This window comes from Canis lupus, chromosome 36 (assembly GCF_011100685.1).
Source record: "Canis lupus familiaris isolate Mischka breed German Shepherd chromosome 36, alternate assembly UU_Cfam_GSD_1.0, whole genome shotgun sequence".
Classification (NCBI taxonomy): domain Eukaryota; kingdom Metazoa; phylum Chordata; class Mammalia; order Carnivora; family Canidae; genus Canis; species Canis lupus.
This window is the reverse complement of record NC_049257.1, coordinates 11,829,394-11,850,501: the sequence shown is the minus strand read 5'-3', so window position 1 is coordinate 11,850,501 and position 21,108 is coordinate 11,829,394. Positions and strand designations below refer to the sequence as shown.

The window sequence follows — 21,108 nt, the reverse complement described above, 5'->3', positions numbered from 1 at the left end:
CTCTTTTCTTTCCTTCTTTCTCTCCTCTCTTTTTCTCTTTTTCCCAATACAACTTGCTTTTGGCCACTCTGCACTGAGCAAAATGACTAGAAGGAAAACCTCACCTCAAAAGAAAGAATCAGAAACAGTCCTCTCTCCCACAGAGTTACAAAATCTGGATTACAATTCAATGTCAGAAAGCCAATTCAGAAGCACTATTATACAGCTACTGGTGGCTCTAGAAAAAAGTATAAAGGACTCAAGAGACTTCATGACTGCAGAATTTAGAGCTAATCAGGCAGAAATTAAAAACCAATTGAATGAGATGCAATCCAAACTAGAAGTCCTAACGACGAGGGTTAACGAGGTGGAAGAACGAGTGAGTGACCTAGAAGACAAGTTGACAGCAAAGAGGGAAACTGAGGAAAAAAGAGACAAACAATTAAAAGACCATGAAGATAGATTAAGGGAAATAAACGACAGCCTGAGGAAGAAAAACCTACGTTTAATTGGGGTTCCCGAGGGCGCCGAAAGGGACAGAGGGCCAGAATATGTATTTGAACAAATTCTAGCTGAAAACTTTCCTAATCTGGGAAGGGAATCAGGCATTCAGATCCAGGAAATAGAGAGATCCCCCCCTAAAATCAATAAAAACCGTTCAACACCTCGACATTTAATTGTGAAGCTTGCAAATTCCAAAGATAAGGAGAAGATCCTTAAAGCAGCAAGAGACAAGAAATCCCTGACTTTTATGGGGAGGAGTATTAGGGTAACAGCAGACCTCTCCACAGAGACCTGGCAGGCCAGAAAGGGCTGGCAGGATATATTCAGGGTCCTAAATGAAAAGAACATGCAACCAAGAATACTTTATCCAGCAAGGCTCTCATTCAAAATGGAAGGAGAGATAAAGAGCTTCCAAGACAGGCAGCAACTAAAAGAATATGTGACCTCCAAACCAGCTCTGCAAGAAATTTTAAGGGGGCCTCTTAAAATTCCCCTTTAAGAAGAAGTTCAGTGGAACAGTCCACAAAAACAAAGACTGAATAGATATCATGATGACACTAAACTCATATCTCTCAATAGTAACTCTGAATGTGAACGGGCTTAATGACCCCATCAAAAGGCGCAGGGTTTCAGACTGGATAAAAAAGCAGGACCCATCTATTTGCTGTCTACAAGAGACTCATTTTAGACAGAAGGACACCTACAGCCTGAAAATAAAAGGTTGGAGAACCATTTACCATTCGAATGGTCCTCAAAAGAAAGCAGGGGTAGCCATCCTTATATCAGATAAACTAAAATTTACCCCAAAGACTGTAGTGAGAGATGAAGAGGGACACTATATCATACTTAAAGGATCTATTCAACAAGAGGACTTAACAATCCTCAATATATATGCTCCGAATGTGGGAGCTGCCAAATATATAAATCAATTATTAACCAAAGTGAAGAAATACTTAGATAATAATACACTTATACTTGGTGACTTCAATCTAGCTCTTTCTATACTTGATAGGTCTTCTAAGCAAAACATCTCCAAAGAAACGAGAGCTTTAAATGATACACTGGACCAGATGGATTTCACAGATATCTACAGAACTTTACATCCAAACTCAACTGAATACACATTCTTCTCAAGCGCACATGGAACTTTCTCCAGAATAGACCACATATTGGGTCACAAATCGGGTCTGAACCGATACCAAAAGATTGGGATTGTCCCCTGCATATTCTCGGACCATAATGCCTTGAAATTAGAACTAAATCACAACAAGAAGTTTGGAAGGACCTCAAACACATGGAGGTTAAGGACCATCCTGCTAAAAGATAAAAGGGTCAACCAGGAAATTAAGGAAGAATTAAAAAGATTCATGGAAACTAATGAGAATGAAGATACAACCGTTCAAAATCTTTGGGATGCAGCAAAAGCAGTCCTAAGGGGGAAATACATCGCAATACAAGCATCCATTCAAAAACTGGAAAGAACTCAAATACAAAAGCTAACCTTACACATAAAGGAGCTAGAGAAAAAACAGCAAATAGATCCTACACCCAAGAGAAGAAGGGAGCTAATAAAGATTCGAGCAGAACTCAACGAAATCGAGACCAGAAGAACTGTGGAACAGATCAACAGAACCAGGAGTTGGTTCTTTGAAAGAATTAATAAGATAGATAAACCATTAGCCAGCCTTATTAAAAAGAAGAGAGAGAAGACTCAAATTAATAAAATCATGAATGAGAAAGGAGAGATCACTACCAACACCAAGGAAATACAAACGATTTTAAAAACATATTATGAACAGCTATACGCCAATAAATTAGGCAATCTAGAAGAAATGGACGCATTCCTGGAAAGCCACAAACTACCAAAACTGGAACAGGAAGAAATAGAAAACCTGAACAGGCCAATAACCAGGGAGGAAATTGAAGCAGTCATCAAAAACCTCCCAAGACACAAGAGTCCAGGGCCAGATGGCTTCCCAGGAGAATTTTATCAAACGTTTAAAGAAGAAATCATACCTATTCTCCTAAAGCTGTTTGGAAAGATAGAAAGAGATGGAGTACTTCCAAATTCGTTCTATGAAGCCAGCATCACCTTAATTCCAAAGCCAGACAAAGACCCCGCCAAAAAGGAGAATTACAGACCAATATCCCTGATGAACATGGATGCAAAAATTCTCAACAAGATACTGGCCAATAGGATCCAACAGTACATTAAGAAAATTATTCACCATGACCAAGTAGGATTTATCCCTGGGACACAAGGCTGGTTCAACACCCGTAAAACAATCAATGTGATTCATCATATCAGCAAGAGAAAAACCAAGAACCATATGATCCTCTCATTGGATGCAGAGAAAGCATTTGACAAAATACAGCATCCATTCCTGATCAAAACTCTTCAGAGTGTAGGGATAGAGGGAACATTCCTCGACATCTTAAAAGCCATCTATGAAAAGCCCACAGCAAATATCATTCTCAATGGGGAAGCACTGGGAGCCTTTCCCCTAAGATCAGGAACAAGACAGGGATGTCCACTCTCACCACTGCTATTCAACATAGTACTGGAAGTCCTAGCCTCAGCAATCAGACAACAAAAAGACATTAAAGGCATTCAAATTGGCAAAGAAGAAGTCAAACTCTCCCTCTTCGCCGATGACATGATACTCTACATAGAAAACCCAAAAGTCTCCACCCCAAGATTGCTAGAACTCATACAGCAATTCGGTAGCGTGGCAGGATACAAAATCAATGCCCAGAAGTCAGTGGCATTTCTATACACTAACAATGAGACTGAAGAAAGAGAAATTAAGGAGTCAATCCCATTTACAATTGCACCCAAAAGCATAAGATACCTAGGAATAAACCTCACCAAAGAGGTAAAGGATCTATACCCTCAAAACTATAGAACACTTCTGAAAGAAATTGAGGAAGACACAAAGAGATGGAAAAATATTCCATGCTCATGGATTGGCAGAATTAATATTGTGAAAATGTCAATGTTACCCAGGGCAATATACACGTTTAATGCAATCCCTATCAAAATACCATGGACTTTCTTCAGAGAGTTAGAACAAATTATTTTAAGATTTGTGTGGAATCAGAAAAGACCCCGAATAGCCAGGGGAATTTTAAAAAAGAAAACCATATCTGGGGGCATCACAATGCCAGATTTCAGGTTGTACTACAAAGCTGTGGTCATCAAGACAGTGTGGTACTGGCACAAAAACAGACGCATAGATCAGTGGAACAGAATAGAGAATCCAGAAGTGGACCCTGAACTTTATGGGCAACTAATCTTCGATAAAGGAGGAAAGACTATCCATTGGAAGAAAGACAGTCTCTTCAATAAATGGTGCTGGGAAAATTGGACATCCACATGCAGAAGAATGAAACTAGACCACTCTCTTTCACCATACACAAAGATAAACTCAAAATGGATGAAAGATCTAAATGTGAGACAAGATTCCATCAAAATCCTAGAGAAGAACACAGGCAACACCCTTTTTGAACTCGGCCATAGTAACTTCTTGCAAGATACATCCACGAAGGCAAAAGAAACAAAAGCAAAAATGAACTATTGGGACTTCATCAAGATAAGAAGCTTTTGCACAGCAAAGGATACAGTCAACAAAACTCAAAGACAACCTACAGAATGGGAGAAGATATTTGCAAATGACATATCAGATAAAGGGCTAGTTTCCAAGATCTATAAAGAACTTATTAAACTCAACACCAAAGAAACAAACAATCCAATCATGAAATGGGCAAAAGACATGAACAGAAATCTCACAGAAGAAGACATAGACATGGCCAACATGCACATGAGAAAATGCTCTGCATCACTTGCCATCAGGGAAATACAAATCAAAACCACAATGAGATACCACCTCACACCAGTGAGAATGGGAAAAATTAACAAGGCAGGAAACAACAAATGTTGGAGAGGATGTGGAGAAAAGGGAACCCTCTTACACTGTTGGTGGGAATGTGAACTGGTGCAGCCACTGTGGAAAACTGTGTGGAGGTTCCTCAAACAGTTAAAAATATACCTGCCCTACGACCCAGCAATTGCACTGTTGGGGATTTACCCCAAAGATACAAATGCAATGAAACGCTGGGACACCTGCACCCCGATGTTTCTAGCAGCAATGGCCACGATAGCCAAACTGTGGAAGGAGCCTCGGTGTCCAACGAAAGATGAATGGATAAAGAAGATGTGGTTTATGTATACAATGGAATATTACTCAGCTATTAGAAATGACAAATACCCACCATTTGCTTCAACGTGGATGGAACTGGAGGGTATTATGCTGAGTGAAGTAAGTCAGTCGGAGAAGGACAAACATTATATGTTCTCATTCATTTGGGGAATATAAATAATAGTGAAAGGGAAAATAAGGGAAGGGAGAAGAAATGTGTGGGAAGTATCAGAAAGGGAGACAGAACATAGAGACTGCTAACTCTGGGAAACGAACTGGGGGTGGTGGAGGGGGAGGAGGGCGGGGGGTGGGAGTGAATGGGTGACGGGCACTGGGTGTTATTCTGTATGTTAGTAAATTGAACACCAATAAAAAAAAAAAAAAAAAAAAAAAAAAAATGAATAAATAAATAAAATCTTTAAAAAAAAAAAAAGAAATTGGTTTGAGGTATATCAGTGAAGTAAATTTCTATTATTCAAATTGCTAGGGTAAGGTATACACATATTAATTTGGATAATTAGTGCCAGATCTTCTTCTAGAAAAGTTCTACTATTAACACTACCAAAAAGTTTATTAGAGTGCTTATTTCCTCAAATCCTACCAGCACTTTGCTTCATTAAATTAGGACTTCCATTTTAAATTATTATAAATATGTTCACTTAAGTTTTCTTTTTTAAGTTTCATAGTTTAGACTATTTAAAAAATTATTTTTCATTTAAATCACTGAACCATCTAAGTTTTGTTTGGCTGTAAGAAGTACAATGGAAACTGCCCGATTCTGAACCTCCATATATATGCTCCACAAATAATACAGTACAAAAAGAGAAACAAACTACACAAAACCCACACCATCAGCACAACTAGAAGACAGAGAATGCCTGAACTTCAAAATGCACAAACCAAATTCATTTGCATGCTCTTTCATGCTCCAAAAGCTTTATGGAAAGTAAGTTCTAAATTTGATTTAAAATGACTAAAAGAAAGATAATACTCATCCTAATTATGAAAATAATGGGGGGAAAGCATTTTCTTTTTTTATTATAAATTTATTTTTTTATTGGTGTTCAGTTTGCCAACATATAGAATAACACCCAGTGCTCATCCCATCAAGTGCCTAACTCAGTGCCCATCACCCAGTCACCCCTACCTCCCGCCCACCTCCCCTGCCACCACCCCTAGTTCGTTTCCCAGAGTTGAGTGGAAAAGCATTTTCCATAAATTTCCTGTATCAGTTATTTAATTACCTCTATTTTTCCCATTCTTATTTGTAACAAACTATTTAGGTTTTATGTAGATTCTATATTATACTAATACTTCAAATTATGCTTAATGATAGTAACAAAATCAATCTGAGGAAAATAAAATCATGTGATAGATTAAAACTCAATACCCAGTAATCCTAAATCTGGGTATCTACAAAAGAAAATAGAGGGAGGGATTATAGGTAGAGTGCACTAAGTCATAGCTGAGATCACAGCCAACATCATACGGCAGAACCAGTCTAGTAAGCATCATAATACCTCTGCTCAGACCACCAAAAATATAGCACTGGTTACTGCTACTGGCTCTGTTGTTACTGTCACTCCCAAAATGGCTCAGAGTTTCTGCTCAAGCATCTACCTCTCTTGCAAAAAAAAAAGTGATTCTCCACTGCCTCTCTTATTTTTTGTCAATAAATCAAAATTAGAAAGCTTGAGAGGATGCATTTGTCTTTGCAAGATCATGTTGTCACTCATTAAATCCGCGAGACCCTGAAAAAGTCATTGTATTATCTGGTCCTTTCCACTTCTGTTGCAAGAGGTCTCTCACCATGATTCATACAATTCAAAATTTTCTAAATCTATGTAGAAGATCACCATGCTCACTAGGCAGCACCTCCTCCCCTCCAAATTAATGTCTACTATGCTAGCTCACCTTCAGTTTTACAAAATTTTCCAAAATATTTGACATTGACAACATTTACAAAAAAATTTCTAAGCAATCCCACATGACATCAACTTGTCAATTACTCAGTGAAACAAGTCACTCCAGTAAGCCCATTGGTTTTTTGGATATTTCTAAGGTAGACATACTGAGATATCAATTGTTTACACTTGTCTAAAAATTTATAGCTCCTATAGTTTAGAGATACCCAAATTTAGATTAGACACACCTGGGTTAACATCTCCCTCCACCATCTAACGAGCTATAGAGTCATGGAGAAATCATGAAATTCATCTGTCTCTGTTTTCTCACTGGTAGAATGATGACCACAACAATGATACATGAGAATATGAGATCATAGAATTAGAAACATGTAGTTCATTGCCTCTCAAATGGTAGTCACTCAGTCATTGTAACTATAATTAGAATTGCCATTATTATTATGGTAAATATTGGCTTATGTTCAAATGTTTGAAATTTGCTTTAAAGAGAATATTTTTCAAAAGAATGCATCTCTTTTTTCTATACTGATGCTGCTGTGCTACTTTCAACTGATGTCCAAGAAAATTGACTTGCACTTTAACCAACAATATAAGATACCAGTACAAGTGGAACTTGTTAGGATCCAAATCTGGGCTGATTTTGATACAATTTTTGCCAAAAGCTTACTTTACCTATTCAGTTTTTTAGAAAGGCATTCTAATGGACAGGTTAATCTTTCTATATTTTTCAGGGTTTAGCATTATATTAAGATCACTCACTGGAAAGCATAGTGCCTGACCATATTTTATGAATTCCCCACAGAAATGCTTTCACTGAATTATGATGTAATGATGAATAATTTAAAGTCTGCGCTCAGCTATCTAAAAGTCGGATGCAAGCCAGGTCCATTTGATAAATACTTGCCTTTCTTTGTCATACCATGGAAGAGAATACCCACTGTCCATTCATTCACCTAGTCAACAACTCAGAATAGTTTCATTCAACATCAAAATCATTACTAGAGATGGCTTCTGGGATAACTGACTGGGTTGATAGAGAGAATTAGCATCAGCAAAGTCAGTACTGTGGTCCAGGTTTTCTGTATATGGTCTGCTTAATATATATGACCTTGTGGGATGATGCATAAGGGATTCCAAAGGAATGTATGACAGGTTATGTTATCAAGGTCTCATAGCTAGTAGGTGACAGAATTAGGAATCAAAGATTATTTTGCTATGTATACGTGATAACAGGAAAAAAAAGATTATATTTGTACAATGTAATAAGAAGACTGGCTTACAGGAGCACCTGGCTGGCCCAGTTGGTGGAACATGCAGCTCTTGATCTTAGGGTCATGAGTTCAAGCCCACATTGAGTGTAGAGATTACTTTAATAGGTAAGCTTTAACATAAAAGCCTGGCTTGCAGTTTAATTTTGAGGTTTCTATGTAAAGTGCCCAAAAATATTTTCATTATTGACAGCATCTTTGCAGTAAGTTTGAAACTCCCTTAGTGTCTACTTTTAAGGAGGATATTCTTTACATATATACTTAATAATATTTGTTACCAGTTACAATGGATCCTAAAAATATAAGATATAAGAAGTACTTTTATTTTAATATGAAAAGAAAAAAAATGCTTTTGATTTTGTTAATTCAATGCTGCATAGGTTCTGTGTAGCTAATAGCCCAGACTTTTAGGTCATGTAATAATACTCTGTGAAAATTCAATCCAGAGATTTTAAGATCAGAAAGTTCTAAAATTATAAGGTTGCAACCAATCAGTATTTGGACCTATTTAAGTTATTCTACCCAACTGCAACCAATCAGTATTTGGACCTATTTAAGTTATTCTACCCAACTGTCAAGAAGTCCATGCTTTCATATTGCTAATTACAAGGAGAGATTAATGTCCAAATTAACTTATTCCATGTCTTGACAGCTATTTAAAAACTACTTTATTATTTTAAGCCAAATGTATTCTGCTTCAGCCTAATGTTTCTAGTTCATCTTTTTAAAAAAATAATACTTAAATCAAATTTCTTTTCTACATGAGAATCATTGAGATACTTGGAATCAATAATGTTCCACTTGAGCCTTTTCTGCTTTCAATTAACATATCCTCCATTCTTTTATCTGGTGTGATTTGAGTCTAATCAACATTCAAATCCCATCTGAAGACCCTTTCAGTTTATATACAGGCCTCTTCGACGTGGTCATGGAATGCAGCAAAGTAAAGACTGCTTCCTCCATCTTCCTTCGAAACAGACAAAAGTTATATTAGCTTTTTTTGGCAGACACAAACTGGTATTGATTTATATTGCAATTATTATTAAGTAAAACCCCTTGGTTTTCTCTGCTGCAAAAACATATCTATTACTCTTGCACAGATGGGTTGTTTTGGTTCAAATTTCAAAACCTTGTATGTATTCTTACTATATATTATTCTATTAGATTTGGCCCATTATTCTAACATATAAAATCTTATCACAATTAAAAATTCATTTTACTTCCCACCTATCGTGTGCCAATGACAGTAGTAGGCATTTTCACCTATTTTATTTTATTTTATCCTTATTTAACCTGGGAAGGAATCCCTATTTTATGACTGACAGGTTTAAGAACACTAAGTGGTTTTACTGAGACTGCTAAGAACATTAGTAACAGGAAGGACCATTTAATTCCAAGGTTCATGATTTTATTTGTTTGTATTAGACTATAACCATGAGTCATTAAGAAACTATTTAATATGTATTCAAGGAATTCCATGTAATGGATATAATTTTGAAAGCTCATTAAATATTTCATTAAATATTTTAACGGAAAATTTTATATGTAAGTGCAAACATCAAGTATCTGTAGCTTGTATTGACAAATTGCACAAATTCAAAGCATTTGGGATCCTCTCAATAAAGTATGATATGTGAGGTGTGTTGACAGGAAACAGAATGGAGAAAATCAGCAAAGAACATGTTTTATGTGAGAGAATAAAGCAAAGTTCATGAATGGGGAATCAATGCATGAAATTATATTTAATGAAAACTAACTTCAGTGGCCTTTCAGGTGACTTAAAATAGGCAAGACTTAGAACTGAGAGAAATCTTAGAGATTACTAGGGCAATCTCTATCTTTGACACAGATATGTGAACAATGGATAATATTTAAATTAAATAGGGATGTTTTTCACCTGGTGTGTATGTATCTCTTGGCCCAACCGAGATCATGATTTCCATATATTTGTTCATTCATTTATAAATCAGGCTTATTCTAGTTGCACTCCATGCCAGTGGGAGATCCCTAATTTTCTGGCAAACAGTTATTCCAATTATAGACACAGTATTTCTGACTTACTTGACTCAGCCTATTGCTAGCTGAGGATAACTGCTCTGTGGACAGCTGTGGACACCACACATCAGGCAGGTGCCATACTGACTATATCAGCATCAAACAAAAGTTGACCAAAATGCTGAAGCTAGCTCTCCCTCACCAGCCCTCTGAACCCCAACCAGACAAATTATGATTCTAAAAGTCTGAGATTAGGGCAGAGCATGTTTAAATTCATGATTGAAGATAATTATATTATTTTGTTCAGAGGAATTGATGACAAAGATTTCATGAATAATTTTCAAGGTGTTAAATTTGTGTGTTTGTGTACGTGTGTGTTTACTATGTCTAAAAGGTTAAAGAGCAATTCTAGTCACTCAGGAAAACAATGAATTTTGTTTTTACTTGTTAAATTGCTGTTATGGATGTAATTGCCACTTGGATGATTGAGAGAAGAGAATGTTTGCGGAAATGTTCTTGGTAAATATCCATGTACAATAATGGAAACTGAAAATCTCTAGAACTTTAGAAATCTTTTATTATGGGGGAGAAACTGGAAGGAAGTTTTCAATAAAACAAAGAGAATTCAGTGGATGAGTAAATCATGTAAGATTAGTCACTCATGAACTTACAAATAGGTATAATATCAAGTATAACAAAATCTAGTTTAACAACTCCCGTATCTACAAAACTCAGGAATTTTCTTTGAATGTATATATTTAATTTGCTCTTCTCTCTTAATCATATCCTAACCATTTGAAATTTAATTTTTTTCTTTATATACCAAAATTTTATAAAGAATTGAAGAAAATACATTTTTGCAGGTAGAAAATTGGAAATGGCCTCCCGAGAACCTAAGGGCCTTGTCCCCTTCACCAGAGAGTCTCTCGAATTTATGAAACAGCATATTGCTAAAAAGCACAGTGAAGAACAAAGAGATTTAACGCCAAACACCGACTTGGAAGTTGGAAAAGAACTTCCATTTGCTTATGGGAATCTCCCTCAAGGAATGGTGTTGGAGCCCTTGGAAGATGTGGACCCATACTACAAGAATAAAAATGTAAGAATGAATTGCACTTACCGTGACTACATTTTCATTATTTTTTTCAGATGTACAAAAAATGTAATTGAGATAGGATTTAAAAAGAATGAATAATAAGTCAAAGAGTTATTTTAAGTGTAGAAAACTGGATAAGAAATTTCACAAATATTCGGGATTTTTATTAAAACTGGTTGCTTGCCTGCTAGGGTTTTTTGGGAGTTACTTTACTTTTAATAGGCTAGACTGTTAGGACTTAATGTAAAGGACTTATTTTATGGGATTGGCTACTTAAGGTTATTGATTTTAAAAAGACTATGATACAAAAATTTTGTAATATGTACAATAATTTTAAATGTTCAACTTAATAAGCTTGTTCAGTAGATGGGAAAATAAAACTAACTTATATTTTGTCACTTTCATTAATTCATACATTTACATCCTATCTTATCCCTGGAATGACTTGAGAAGCCAACTAAGTATTTGAACAATCCACAAACAAGCACAGAAATGATAAAATAAGACTATTATTCTTAGCAAAGGCTATGTGGGCTGACAAAGCTGAAAGAATCTTCCTTAAGAAAATAGAATTTTAGTTACAGCTTGGAGAACATTTCACATTTTATCCCTGCAAAGGGAAGATCTTGATATTAATTGGAATAGGGAAGAGATAGGGTGATGATAGCACTCAACCCCTATTGCAAGTTGTGGGAAATGAAGGAATGAGGAAATGAAGATGTCAATATGGATTTAATGTGATGGCCAAAGGACTGATGTGATGAATGCAATGTTTAAGTAAGTTCAATTTGAATATTTATAAATTACTATTGTGTAGAAGAGACAGGGTCAGAGAGATGATATAGGAAAGAGAGTAATCCAGGTCTGAAGTGAAGAGGCCTGGATTATAGGAAGGTTTTAGAAGAGGGAAAAATTAACAAACCTGAGAAGAAACAACAGGATTTGAAGACAGACTAATAATGCCAAAATTTCCAGCCTGGAATGATAGTAGTGCTACTTTATAAAACTGAAATAATTCTAAAAAAAATTAAGCTTGGGGGGATATGAGGATTAGCCCTATTGTGGACAAACGTAATTTGATATTCTTTTAAAGCATTCAGGGCAAAATGGGCAAAATGGAATTGAACCAAAGTCTCTGGATAGAAGGCAAAGTGATGATTTTGCATAACCACAACTCTTTCAAATATTTTGCATGCTGGAAGAGTATTAGCATTTTACAGTGTAAATGTATAGGTTAACAAAGACTCCAGTATCTGCAGTAGCTTCCATGGGCATTATGTAGCATTAGCTATAAAACACCTGTAAAATCTTCAGAGCATTTTAGTGAAAATGTTAAGTCTTCATCTCAATTATCTCTGTTTTTACTTTTGCTATCTAGCAGAGTTCTGAGTTCTTTGTAATGTATAAGATATGGTAGGCAAATCTAAGTTTGTTATTTAAGACAAAACCAAGGATTTTGAAAAATAAAACAAGCCAAAAAGCATAAGGATAGTTTAGTATAAAATCACTAGTATTAATGATGATACAAAGTATTAAAAATGTAAATTATATTCAGTTTATTTTGTTAAAGGTGGCATACCAATAAATAATTGTGAAATTAAATAATCTCAGCACTTAGACATTCACTGGAAAATTGTTATGTCTGCAATTAAACATTTTTTTCACAATAACAAACTAGTTGATTGCACATATAGTGTGCAATCTTTTTTTTTAAAGATTAATTTATTTCAGAGAGAGAGAGAGTGAAAGAGCTTGTGGAGGAGAAGCAGAGAGAATCTCAAACAGACTCCATGCTAAGTGCAGAGCCTGACTCTGGTCTTGTACTCACAACCTTGAGGTTAGGAACTGAGCCAAAATCAACAGTCACAGGCTTAACCAACTGCGCTACCCACGTGCCTCACTCACACATTACCTCTTGTATGAAGTTTGAGATTGTCCTGGAAAATAACAGAAAGCACATGTTAAATAATCAGATTTTCGGTGACCCTCTTATTTTTGTTTTGCGTTTGAAATGGAAATAGGGAAAATAACTACAATAAATGACAAAATGTCCATAGATTATATATTCAAAAAGTGTTTTATTGAGAAGAATTATAACACACTCCATTTCCATTTAGAATATACATTCATAAATACCAATGGATATATATTTGTATTAACTAATATTTATATATATATATATATAAATGCCAATATATAGTCACCATAGGTACCTCTAATACTTAATTATATAACACATACAATATAATACTTAAGTATATAATAGATTATTTTTACATATATCATTTAGTACATTATATCACATTACATTGTATACTATATGTTATATACTATGTTGTATTATGGACATAATATTCATTGTGTATAATGTATTTGTACTCACACCATAATAAATGAATTTTCCAAATAAATATGTATATATAGTAAAAGTATATATGTGAATATATATGCATACACACACAAAGACATACACACATAGACACTTTCACTGTACATATATATATGTGCATAGATATATATATGTATATGTGTACATATGTATATCCGTGCATCTATTATAATCTATGGTATTACTAGTGATTAATAAAATATTTACATGAATTGGCTCATTTTTACTATTGTAATCTCACACCTTATTTGCTTTGAAATAAAATTAACCAAAAAAAAAAAAGAAATAAAATTAACCTTTTTTATATTCATTAACTCAAGTTTCTTTAAATGTATCTTCATGAGCCATCAGGATCAGGATATAGATTTCTCCATATTACATTAGTTCTCTAGGAATACTTGAGGGTTGGAGTGTGGCAAACGGCTTTTTAGGTAGAACACTGGCAAAAAAAAAAGTAGTAGATAATCCTAAATATCAGTGAAAATGTTTAAAAAAAACAATTTTTTTCATTTGATTTCATCTGGTAGAGGATATCAAAATATAGGAAAAGTGTAACTGTTAGAATTCACAACTGAAGTGATCATTGGCAATAGATTGCATAGTGGATGAAATTATAGTTCCTAGTTGTAATTTTACTTGATGTTCTTTTTTCATTTTACAGACTTTCATGGTATTAAATAAAAGTAGAACAATCTTCAGATTCAATGCCACATGGTGCACATTTTCTCCTTTCAGTTCAACTAGAAGAACAACTATTAAGATTTTGGTACATCCATATCCTTTTCTATTGGCTTTAGACTGTAATAGTATCAGATGCAACTATTCTATTCAAATATTGCTGCAGTATTTTTCTCTTTTGAATTGATATCTCATTTTAGGTCATATAGGAATCTAGATTATAACTGCACTAAGTGTTCCATAATTGAAAATACATTTAAAATTTTTTTTCTGGTATACATAACAGTAGTAAATATTAACAAATCTTAATCCTCCTTGTTTTTCAATATGAATAGTATTCTTTCTTGACATTTAAAAAGATATCTTATCTCATGTATATACATATAAACAAGTTATAAAAGCATATTTCCAATATTATTTTTATCCATTATTCCTTGACTGTAACCTACCTTTTTCCGACTATTCATTTTAATTAGCATCCTGATTGACTGCATATTTATGTCCATGACTGAGATGCCAAAATGGGGCCCAGTATTACAGTAAGTCATAGAATTTTATTATACATTATCTCATATATGATTATATTTTATATTTAACATATTGCATCACAGTACATTATATACTACATATTTAACATTTTACAATTTACTGTTTATATTTCATATATAATATTCATTGTAATATAAACTCATTGTACATATTATCTTATACCTATAGCACAATTAATGAATTTTCCAAGTAAACACATACATATATTAGTTAATAAATTTTAATGTTTTTCTGCCCTTTCATTATTCTTAGATATTAAATGCTGTGATTTTCCAACATGTTAAGTCAACATCATATAGATATTTGAATGTTAGATACATGCTTATATCTGTGTCATACAAATGAGGTTTTAAAGTTAATTAATAATGATTAATATATCATTTCAGTGCCTCAGATTTTTACTATTGCAATTCCACCCCTGACTTGCTGTAAACTCAAATAACATTTATTCCTTTCTATTCTTTAAGAAAGTTATTTCTATTGCCTCCATTTTGTTCTATTTTTCTTCTCTTTCTTGAAGGATGTGAATAGTTTGGATGGTATTAGCCTACAATGGTGGAAAGGCCCATTAAAATTTCTAGAGAAGCCTTTCTTGATGCTATTTCTTAAGCTTTAAATCTGTTCTTAAAGCTAGTTAATTTTGGAAGGTAAATATAAGACTGAATCACCACAAAAATTCTTATATATGCAAATAATAAAATCAGTTCTTTCACACTCTTATAATTCGGCTAATTATTGTGTGATTTCCAATGTGGAATAAATTTGATATTTTATATTTTCATTATTTACCAAAAAATATATAAAGACTATAACCTTAGCTAGAGCTTGTTGAAAAAGTTGATAGATTTCATAGTTAATGTTGTAACACATAGTCCACCCTAAAAGCTCTAAGTCCTACTGTATGGCTCAAAGGGCATAGGTTTTTTGTTGTTTAGTTGATTAGTGGATTGGTTGGTTGGTTGGTTGCGAAAGAGTTACCATAGACGTATTTTTCAGAGCTGATAATGCATTTTCTCACTTTTAACATTTATATGAAAATTTTTCTGCAGGAATACTTTGCTTGGAATTTACACATTTGAAATACTTATAAAACTCATTGCAAGAGGCATCTGGGTAGAACCTTTTTATTTCTTTGGTGATCCATGGAACTGGCTCGATTTCAGTGTAACTTTGTTTGAGTAAGTATTTCTTCAAATTGCAAACATCTTAATACCTTGCTGAGCAAGTACTTTTCATAAAGAAACATCAAGATTAACAAAGTTTTCTGCTTGCAAAAATTCTGTAAACAAAATATTTCATAAATCATAACCATAATGAGTTCTCTCAGGCAGCTCTGACTGAACTAGCCCTCAGAATATGCAATAAAAATGAAAGAAATGGGATATTATCTCTTTTTATCTGAAGCAACGTAACAGAATTGAATTTTAGAATTTTAAGTGATTATTCTCAATGTGCAGTAAATCTCTTGGAGACTTAACAAAAAGATCCTAACATGTTGATTTTGTCTCCAACCTACATTTAATTTAGCTACATTGCTTAGGGCCAGTAAACATATTAGATATCAGGGTAAGATATTTTATTTATTTATTTTTATTTATTTTTATTTATTTATTTTTTTAGGGTAAGATATTTTAAACACACACATTTTCAAGAGTGTTACATTAAATTTTAATGCTTCTATTTTAGTGTACTTTGTCTTATGGCTAAGGAAGTGATCACTGGCACTAAACTTCTGTTAAATATAATTTAAAATGATATTCTATTTCAAGATTTGAGGTTGATTTTTAAAAACAATGAATAGCCTTCATAAAGCACATAATCAGTGTCTGTCATGTTGTAAGCAATAGAAAATAATAGTTAATATTCCTAAAATTATTATCACTAGTACTTTTGCTATTGCCTTTTCTGGTAGCTTCGCTAACACAGCTAACCCTTATCTCCATATGCCAGGTACTGTGCATGCACTTTACGTCTATTAGCTTGTTTAATCCCCACAAAACCCTCAGAATTAGGAAATATTATCTCCACTCTAATTTTGAAGAAACTAAGCCAAGAAGGAATCACTAATTTTTCCATGTCACACAGCTAGTAAATTGAGAGCCTGAATTTCTACACACTGAATATCTACACACATGCTCTGGCTACAGTCTGTGCCCGTAACCAGTATATACACTGCCTTCTGCTATCATCACCAGCATCATCTCCACCATCATCCTCATCATGATCACCATTAGAAGCTTAAGTACTTAAATCTCATTACTTAGAAAACTATGGATTTTTCCTATTTTTAACTACCTCTTCACTGTTTGGATAACAAAATATTTTTATAAACATAATATATGGTATTTGGTATGGAATTATGACTAATCAGTGTCAGTCTTTTATGAACTGTCATAATTTGTTTGTGGATTAATAATTACCCAATTTCTTTGCACTGTAGCAATCTTTGTCTTCAAATCAATAATGCAACTACTTGCAAAATGGAACAATGAGAGCAAGGGAAACGTTTGGATATGTGGTTTTAAAAATAAGTTTTAACTAGTATAAAAAGTTAATCATAAGCAGCATAGACTCAGTATGACTTCTAAGTAATTCTAATTTAATTCCACAGGCACATAACAAGATACTTACCCCTATACTTCATTCCAATATTTAGAATTTCAAGAAATTTGAGAATTTTAAAAATTATTCCCCTAAACCAAGGTAAGAAATGGCATTTTGTTCTTGTCTTCATTTTGATTTATGTACTCTCCTGTATTCTTTTGAACACCTGCAATTGCTTGGAGAAATACTAAATTGAACAGTGCTTCTTTGAAATCAGTGAATTATCCGATCTATAAGTTTATTTCAGTTACTCCAAGAAAGCCAAAAAAATTCACATTCAACCGTTATTTATTTGAGATGGATTCAGTACCTAATGATAACAAAATATAGAGATTAATCAAAATATGTTATTCCTTATTTTTTCTTATTTATTCTTGCATCTTAAAAATGAACTTATCAAATTGTCCTTAGACTTCTAAGAGAGCAATCTAGACAGATATCTAATCTGCCTTTTTTTCCTCACTGCATCTAAATGCCAGTTGAAATTAACAAAGTAATACAAAATAAGATAAATTTTCTTTTCTTCTGAGTGCTTGAATAGGATACATTCCACATGCCACAGAATTCACGGAAGTTCTGCTAAATAAGGTAGAGCTGGGATCACATTGATGGAAGATGCTAAGGACTAATTTACAGCTCCCATTCCCGAAGATATCCTAGAGAGGCCCACCAGCACCTATTTATGTTAAGAATTAATAAAAACGATAGGAAAAACTCCACTCACTCAGAGTGTTTTTGGCTGCTGAGTCAGAAGTACTTTTGAAAGAGGTGGACCAATAAGTCCAGGAGCAAGTATGATAATACCAAAAATGAGATCTACAGATAGTTTCTGTCCACTGGAATTCCACGAAGACCAGATATATGCATACTACATACTTGGAGTCCAGCTTGGGCAAAACAGCAAAAATATTGGAGAGTATGGTGATGGACAGTGCATAGCCCTGTCAATATATTAAAACATTGATTGGTACACATACGATGTGTGAATTGTGTGATTTATGAACTATAGCTCAACAAAGCTATTTAACAGAAATGACCTATGCATGGCAGCTTCACCAAACCCAGTGAAGAAAGCAACAGTGCAGCCCGGGTGGCTCAGTGGTTTAGCGCCGCCTTCAGCCCAGGGCCTGATCCTGGAGACCAGGGATCGAGTCCCATGTCAGGCTCCCTGCATGGAGCCTGCTTCTCCCTCTGCCTGTGTCTCTCATGAATAAATAAATAAATCTTTTTTTTAAATAAATCTTAAAAAAAAAAAAAAAACGAAAGTAGCAGTGAGAGTCGCCCTGATAGGAATTTCCACAGTTCTAACTCCCTACTACTCTCCACAAGTGACTAGAACATAAACCTGCATCACCTGTATCTTCATCTTAGGCTCTGAAGTAAAGATTATAGAACAAATCAGGTGAATCTAAGTTAATACAAAAAGAATGTATTCACTGAGTTGAAGACACACAGGCTGATAGAAACTACTTTTTTTCCAATGGTGAAAATAATCAAGACACATACCAACAATATAGAGCATATGAAAGTATTTTTGCAGTACCAAAAGAGGAGCATATTATTTAAGAGAATGAAAATAATTCTTTTCTCTTTACGAAATATGCCCTAAGGAATAGGGGCAAGCATAAGAAGTTATCTTTTTTTGTTGTGCCTTCAAGATTGTATCTATCATCTATCTATCTATCTATCTATCATCTATCTATATCTATATCTATTTATCTATCTATCTATCTATCTATCTATCTATCTATCTATCTATCATCATCATCTATCTATCTATCTAAGAGAGCACACGTGAGGGGAGGAGCAGAGGGTGAAAGAATCTCAAGCGGAATCTGCACTGAGCTCCACATGGCGCTGGATCCCATGACCCTGAGATCATGACCCAAGCAGGAACCAGGAGTCCAATGCTTAACTGACTGCACCATCCAGGTGCACCTTTTGTAGTGCCTTCAGAAGAAAACTTTGACACAAGTGGAAGATGAAAATGAAATAATAAAATAGACAAAAACACTTATCAGACAAAAAGTGATAAAAATTATAATACCTGGGGCACCTGAGTGGCTCAGTCAGGTAAGCATCCAACTCTTGGTTTCAGCTCAGGTCATGATCTCATGGTGGTGAGATGGAACCCTGTGTTGGGCTCCATGCTCAGTGGGGAGTTTCTTTGAGATTCTCTCTCCGCCTTTGCCCCTCCTGCTCATGTACTCTCTTTTTCTCTAAAATAAAGAAATCAATCTTTTAAAAATTTATAATATCCTTGGTGAATATTTAATGGTAATAGAAGCACTAAAATACAGTATTATCTGTACAGTATTATGGTATAGTAAAATAAAACCATTTGGGTAAAGAAAAACTAGGGAAATTCTATATTAATACAGTAAAACTAAAAGTGGATGAGTTAATGAAAAAGAGAAAACTAAGTTCCATCTTATGGGTAATTGGTGACCCTAAAAAAGAGATTAGAATAAATGTAAAAGACAAATTATTTAAAAATATACTAGAAAAGTTTTTAAAAAATAATTTGAGATTTTTGTCACAAGTGGAAAAGATTCATTTTGTAGTAGACAAAAGCTAAAAGATATACTTAAACATATTATAATACCTTTTAAATTTAAACTATTAAAAAATAAAGGTATAAAAATCTTATAAGCAAAAAAAAAATTCCCTGTGGAAAGGTTATTTTTAGACCTTTTGATAATATTGAACATGAATAGGCAGTGGAGTTTCAGAGCTTAGAGGAGACGTAGGCAGGGAGGTATAACACCAGTATTCTAACCTGTTTGTTATCCGTATGTGAAGTTGATAGGAAGATATTCTCAGTCATGCAAGAGTTCTGAAATTTTATATATGTATCTTTCTTGAATAACTGGTATGAAAACAAAATATTCAACAATGGGGAGATTTAATACCAGAGGTAATCACAGTGAACTCTGAAATTTCAACACAAAATGAATTTTTAATTACTGTTGTTAGTGGTATGCAAAACAGAATGCAAATATTATAAATCAGAAGTAATAGCATTCCTGAAACATATTTTGTTTTAGAAAACTTTGATAGAGATGCCAAAGTCATAAAAATCTAGTAATTTTTAACATTAAAATCTAAATTACTTTGGATGAATTCTCAGTATCCACCCACCTGCATTCTTGCATGACAACTACCAGCTGTAGTTGAGGAGCAGGTGCTCCTTTAAATTAGGCATATTCATCCAAGTCCCCTCTGCTCCTCTTTTGCATGAATTTATGTTTCCTAACAAGCTATTGTAAGGATTTGAATGTTACCTTTCCTGTAAATCATGAAAGATAATATGTAATGCAAAATACACAAATTGAGGAATTATAACTAGGACATAAGTCCCAAATTATATTAACAAAAACTGAGAAGTGGGAATAGAGAAATGTGAGAAAATAAATATGATTATTTCCTTATCTTACATGGTGAGACTATAGTACAGTTTTATTTTTGATGTAGAGAGTATATTTGTTCAAATTAAGAACATAAGTTTGATACAGTTTCTAAAACAAATATGTTTTGTCTTAAATACTAGAGAAAAGGGAGAAAAAGTAAACTTTATTTTTAAAATATGAGATACATAAGGGGAATATATAATCCAAAAATATAACGGTAAAGTCATATCCAAAAGTAAAGGCAATTTATGAAAATAAATACAATTGGATCAAATTTTTCTGTCAAGATGTAGACTTTAATATTAAATCTTAAGTAAATCAAACTCCACAAAAGATATACCTAAACTAAAACAGAATGAAAGTTAAAAAATAAAAGGGGAAAGTTTTACTAGGAAATCAAAATCAAAATTGGCATTGGTTCAGACCTTTGAACAGTAGATAGTAGCGAATGGTGGATAATAATGAAAATTAGTAATAAATTTGATTTTGTAAAATTCAATGGTGACTTTTTT

The 21,108-nt window shown here is 33.8% G+C and overlaps 1 protein-coding gene and 1 long non-coding RNA gene across 4 annotated transcripts in view; one reads left to right on the top strand and one right to left on the bottom strand.

Moving 5' to 3' along the window:
• SCN7A (sodium voltage-gated channel alpha subunit 7) overlaps window positions 1–21,108 on the top strand; it is an 82,135-nt gene that overhangs the window by 14,240 nt on the left and 46,787 nt on the right. For all 3 annotated transcript variants that reach the window (XM_038584717.1, XM_038584718.1, XM_038584719.1), the window contains exons 2-6: window positions 10,734–10,969; window positions 14,017–14,129; window positions 14,483–14,572; window positions 15,632–15,760; window positions 17,194–17,285. In XM_038584717.1, coding sequence (XP_038440645.1) covers window positions 10,734–10,969; window positions 14,017–14,129; window positions 14,483–14,572; window positions 15,632–15,760; window positions 17,194–17,285 — 660 coding nt within the window. The remainder of the gene's footprint in view (window positions 1–10,733; window positions 10,970–14,016; window positions 14,130–14,482; window positions 14,573–15,631; window positions 15,761–17,193; window positions 17,286–21,108) is intronic.
• Window positions 13,162–19,295, bottom strand: LOC119867821. The gene is made up of 3 exons (XR_005384655.1): window positions 19,234–19,295; window positions 17,214–17,496; window positions 13,162–13,794 (listed from the first exon to the last, which is right to left on the bottom strand). It is a non-coding gene; the product is annotated as an uncharacterized LOC119867821 (long non-coding RNA).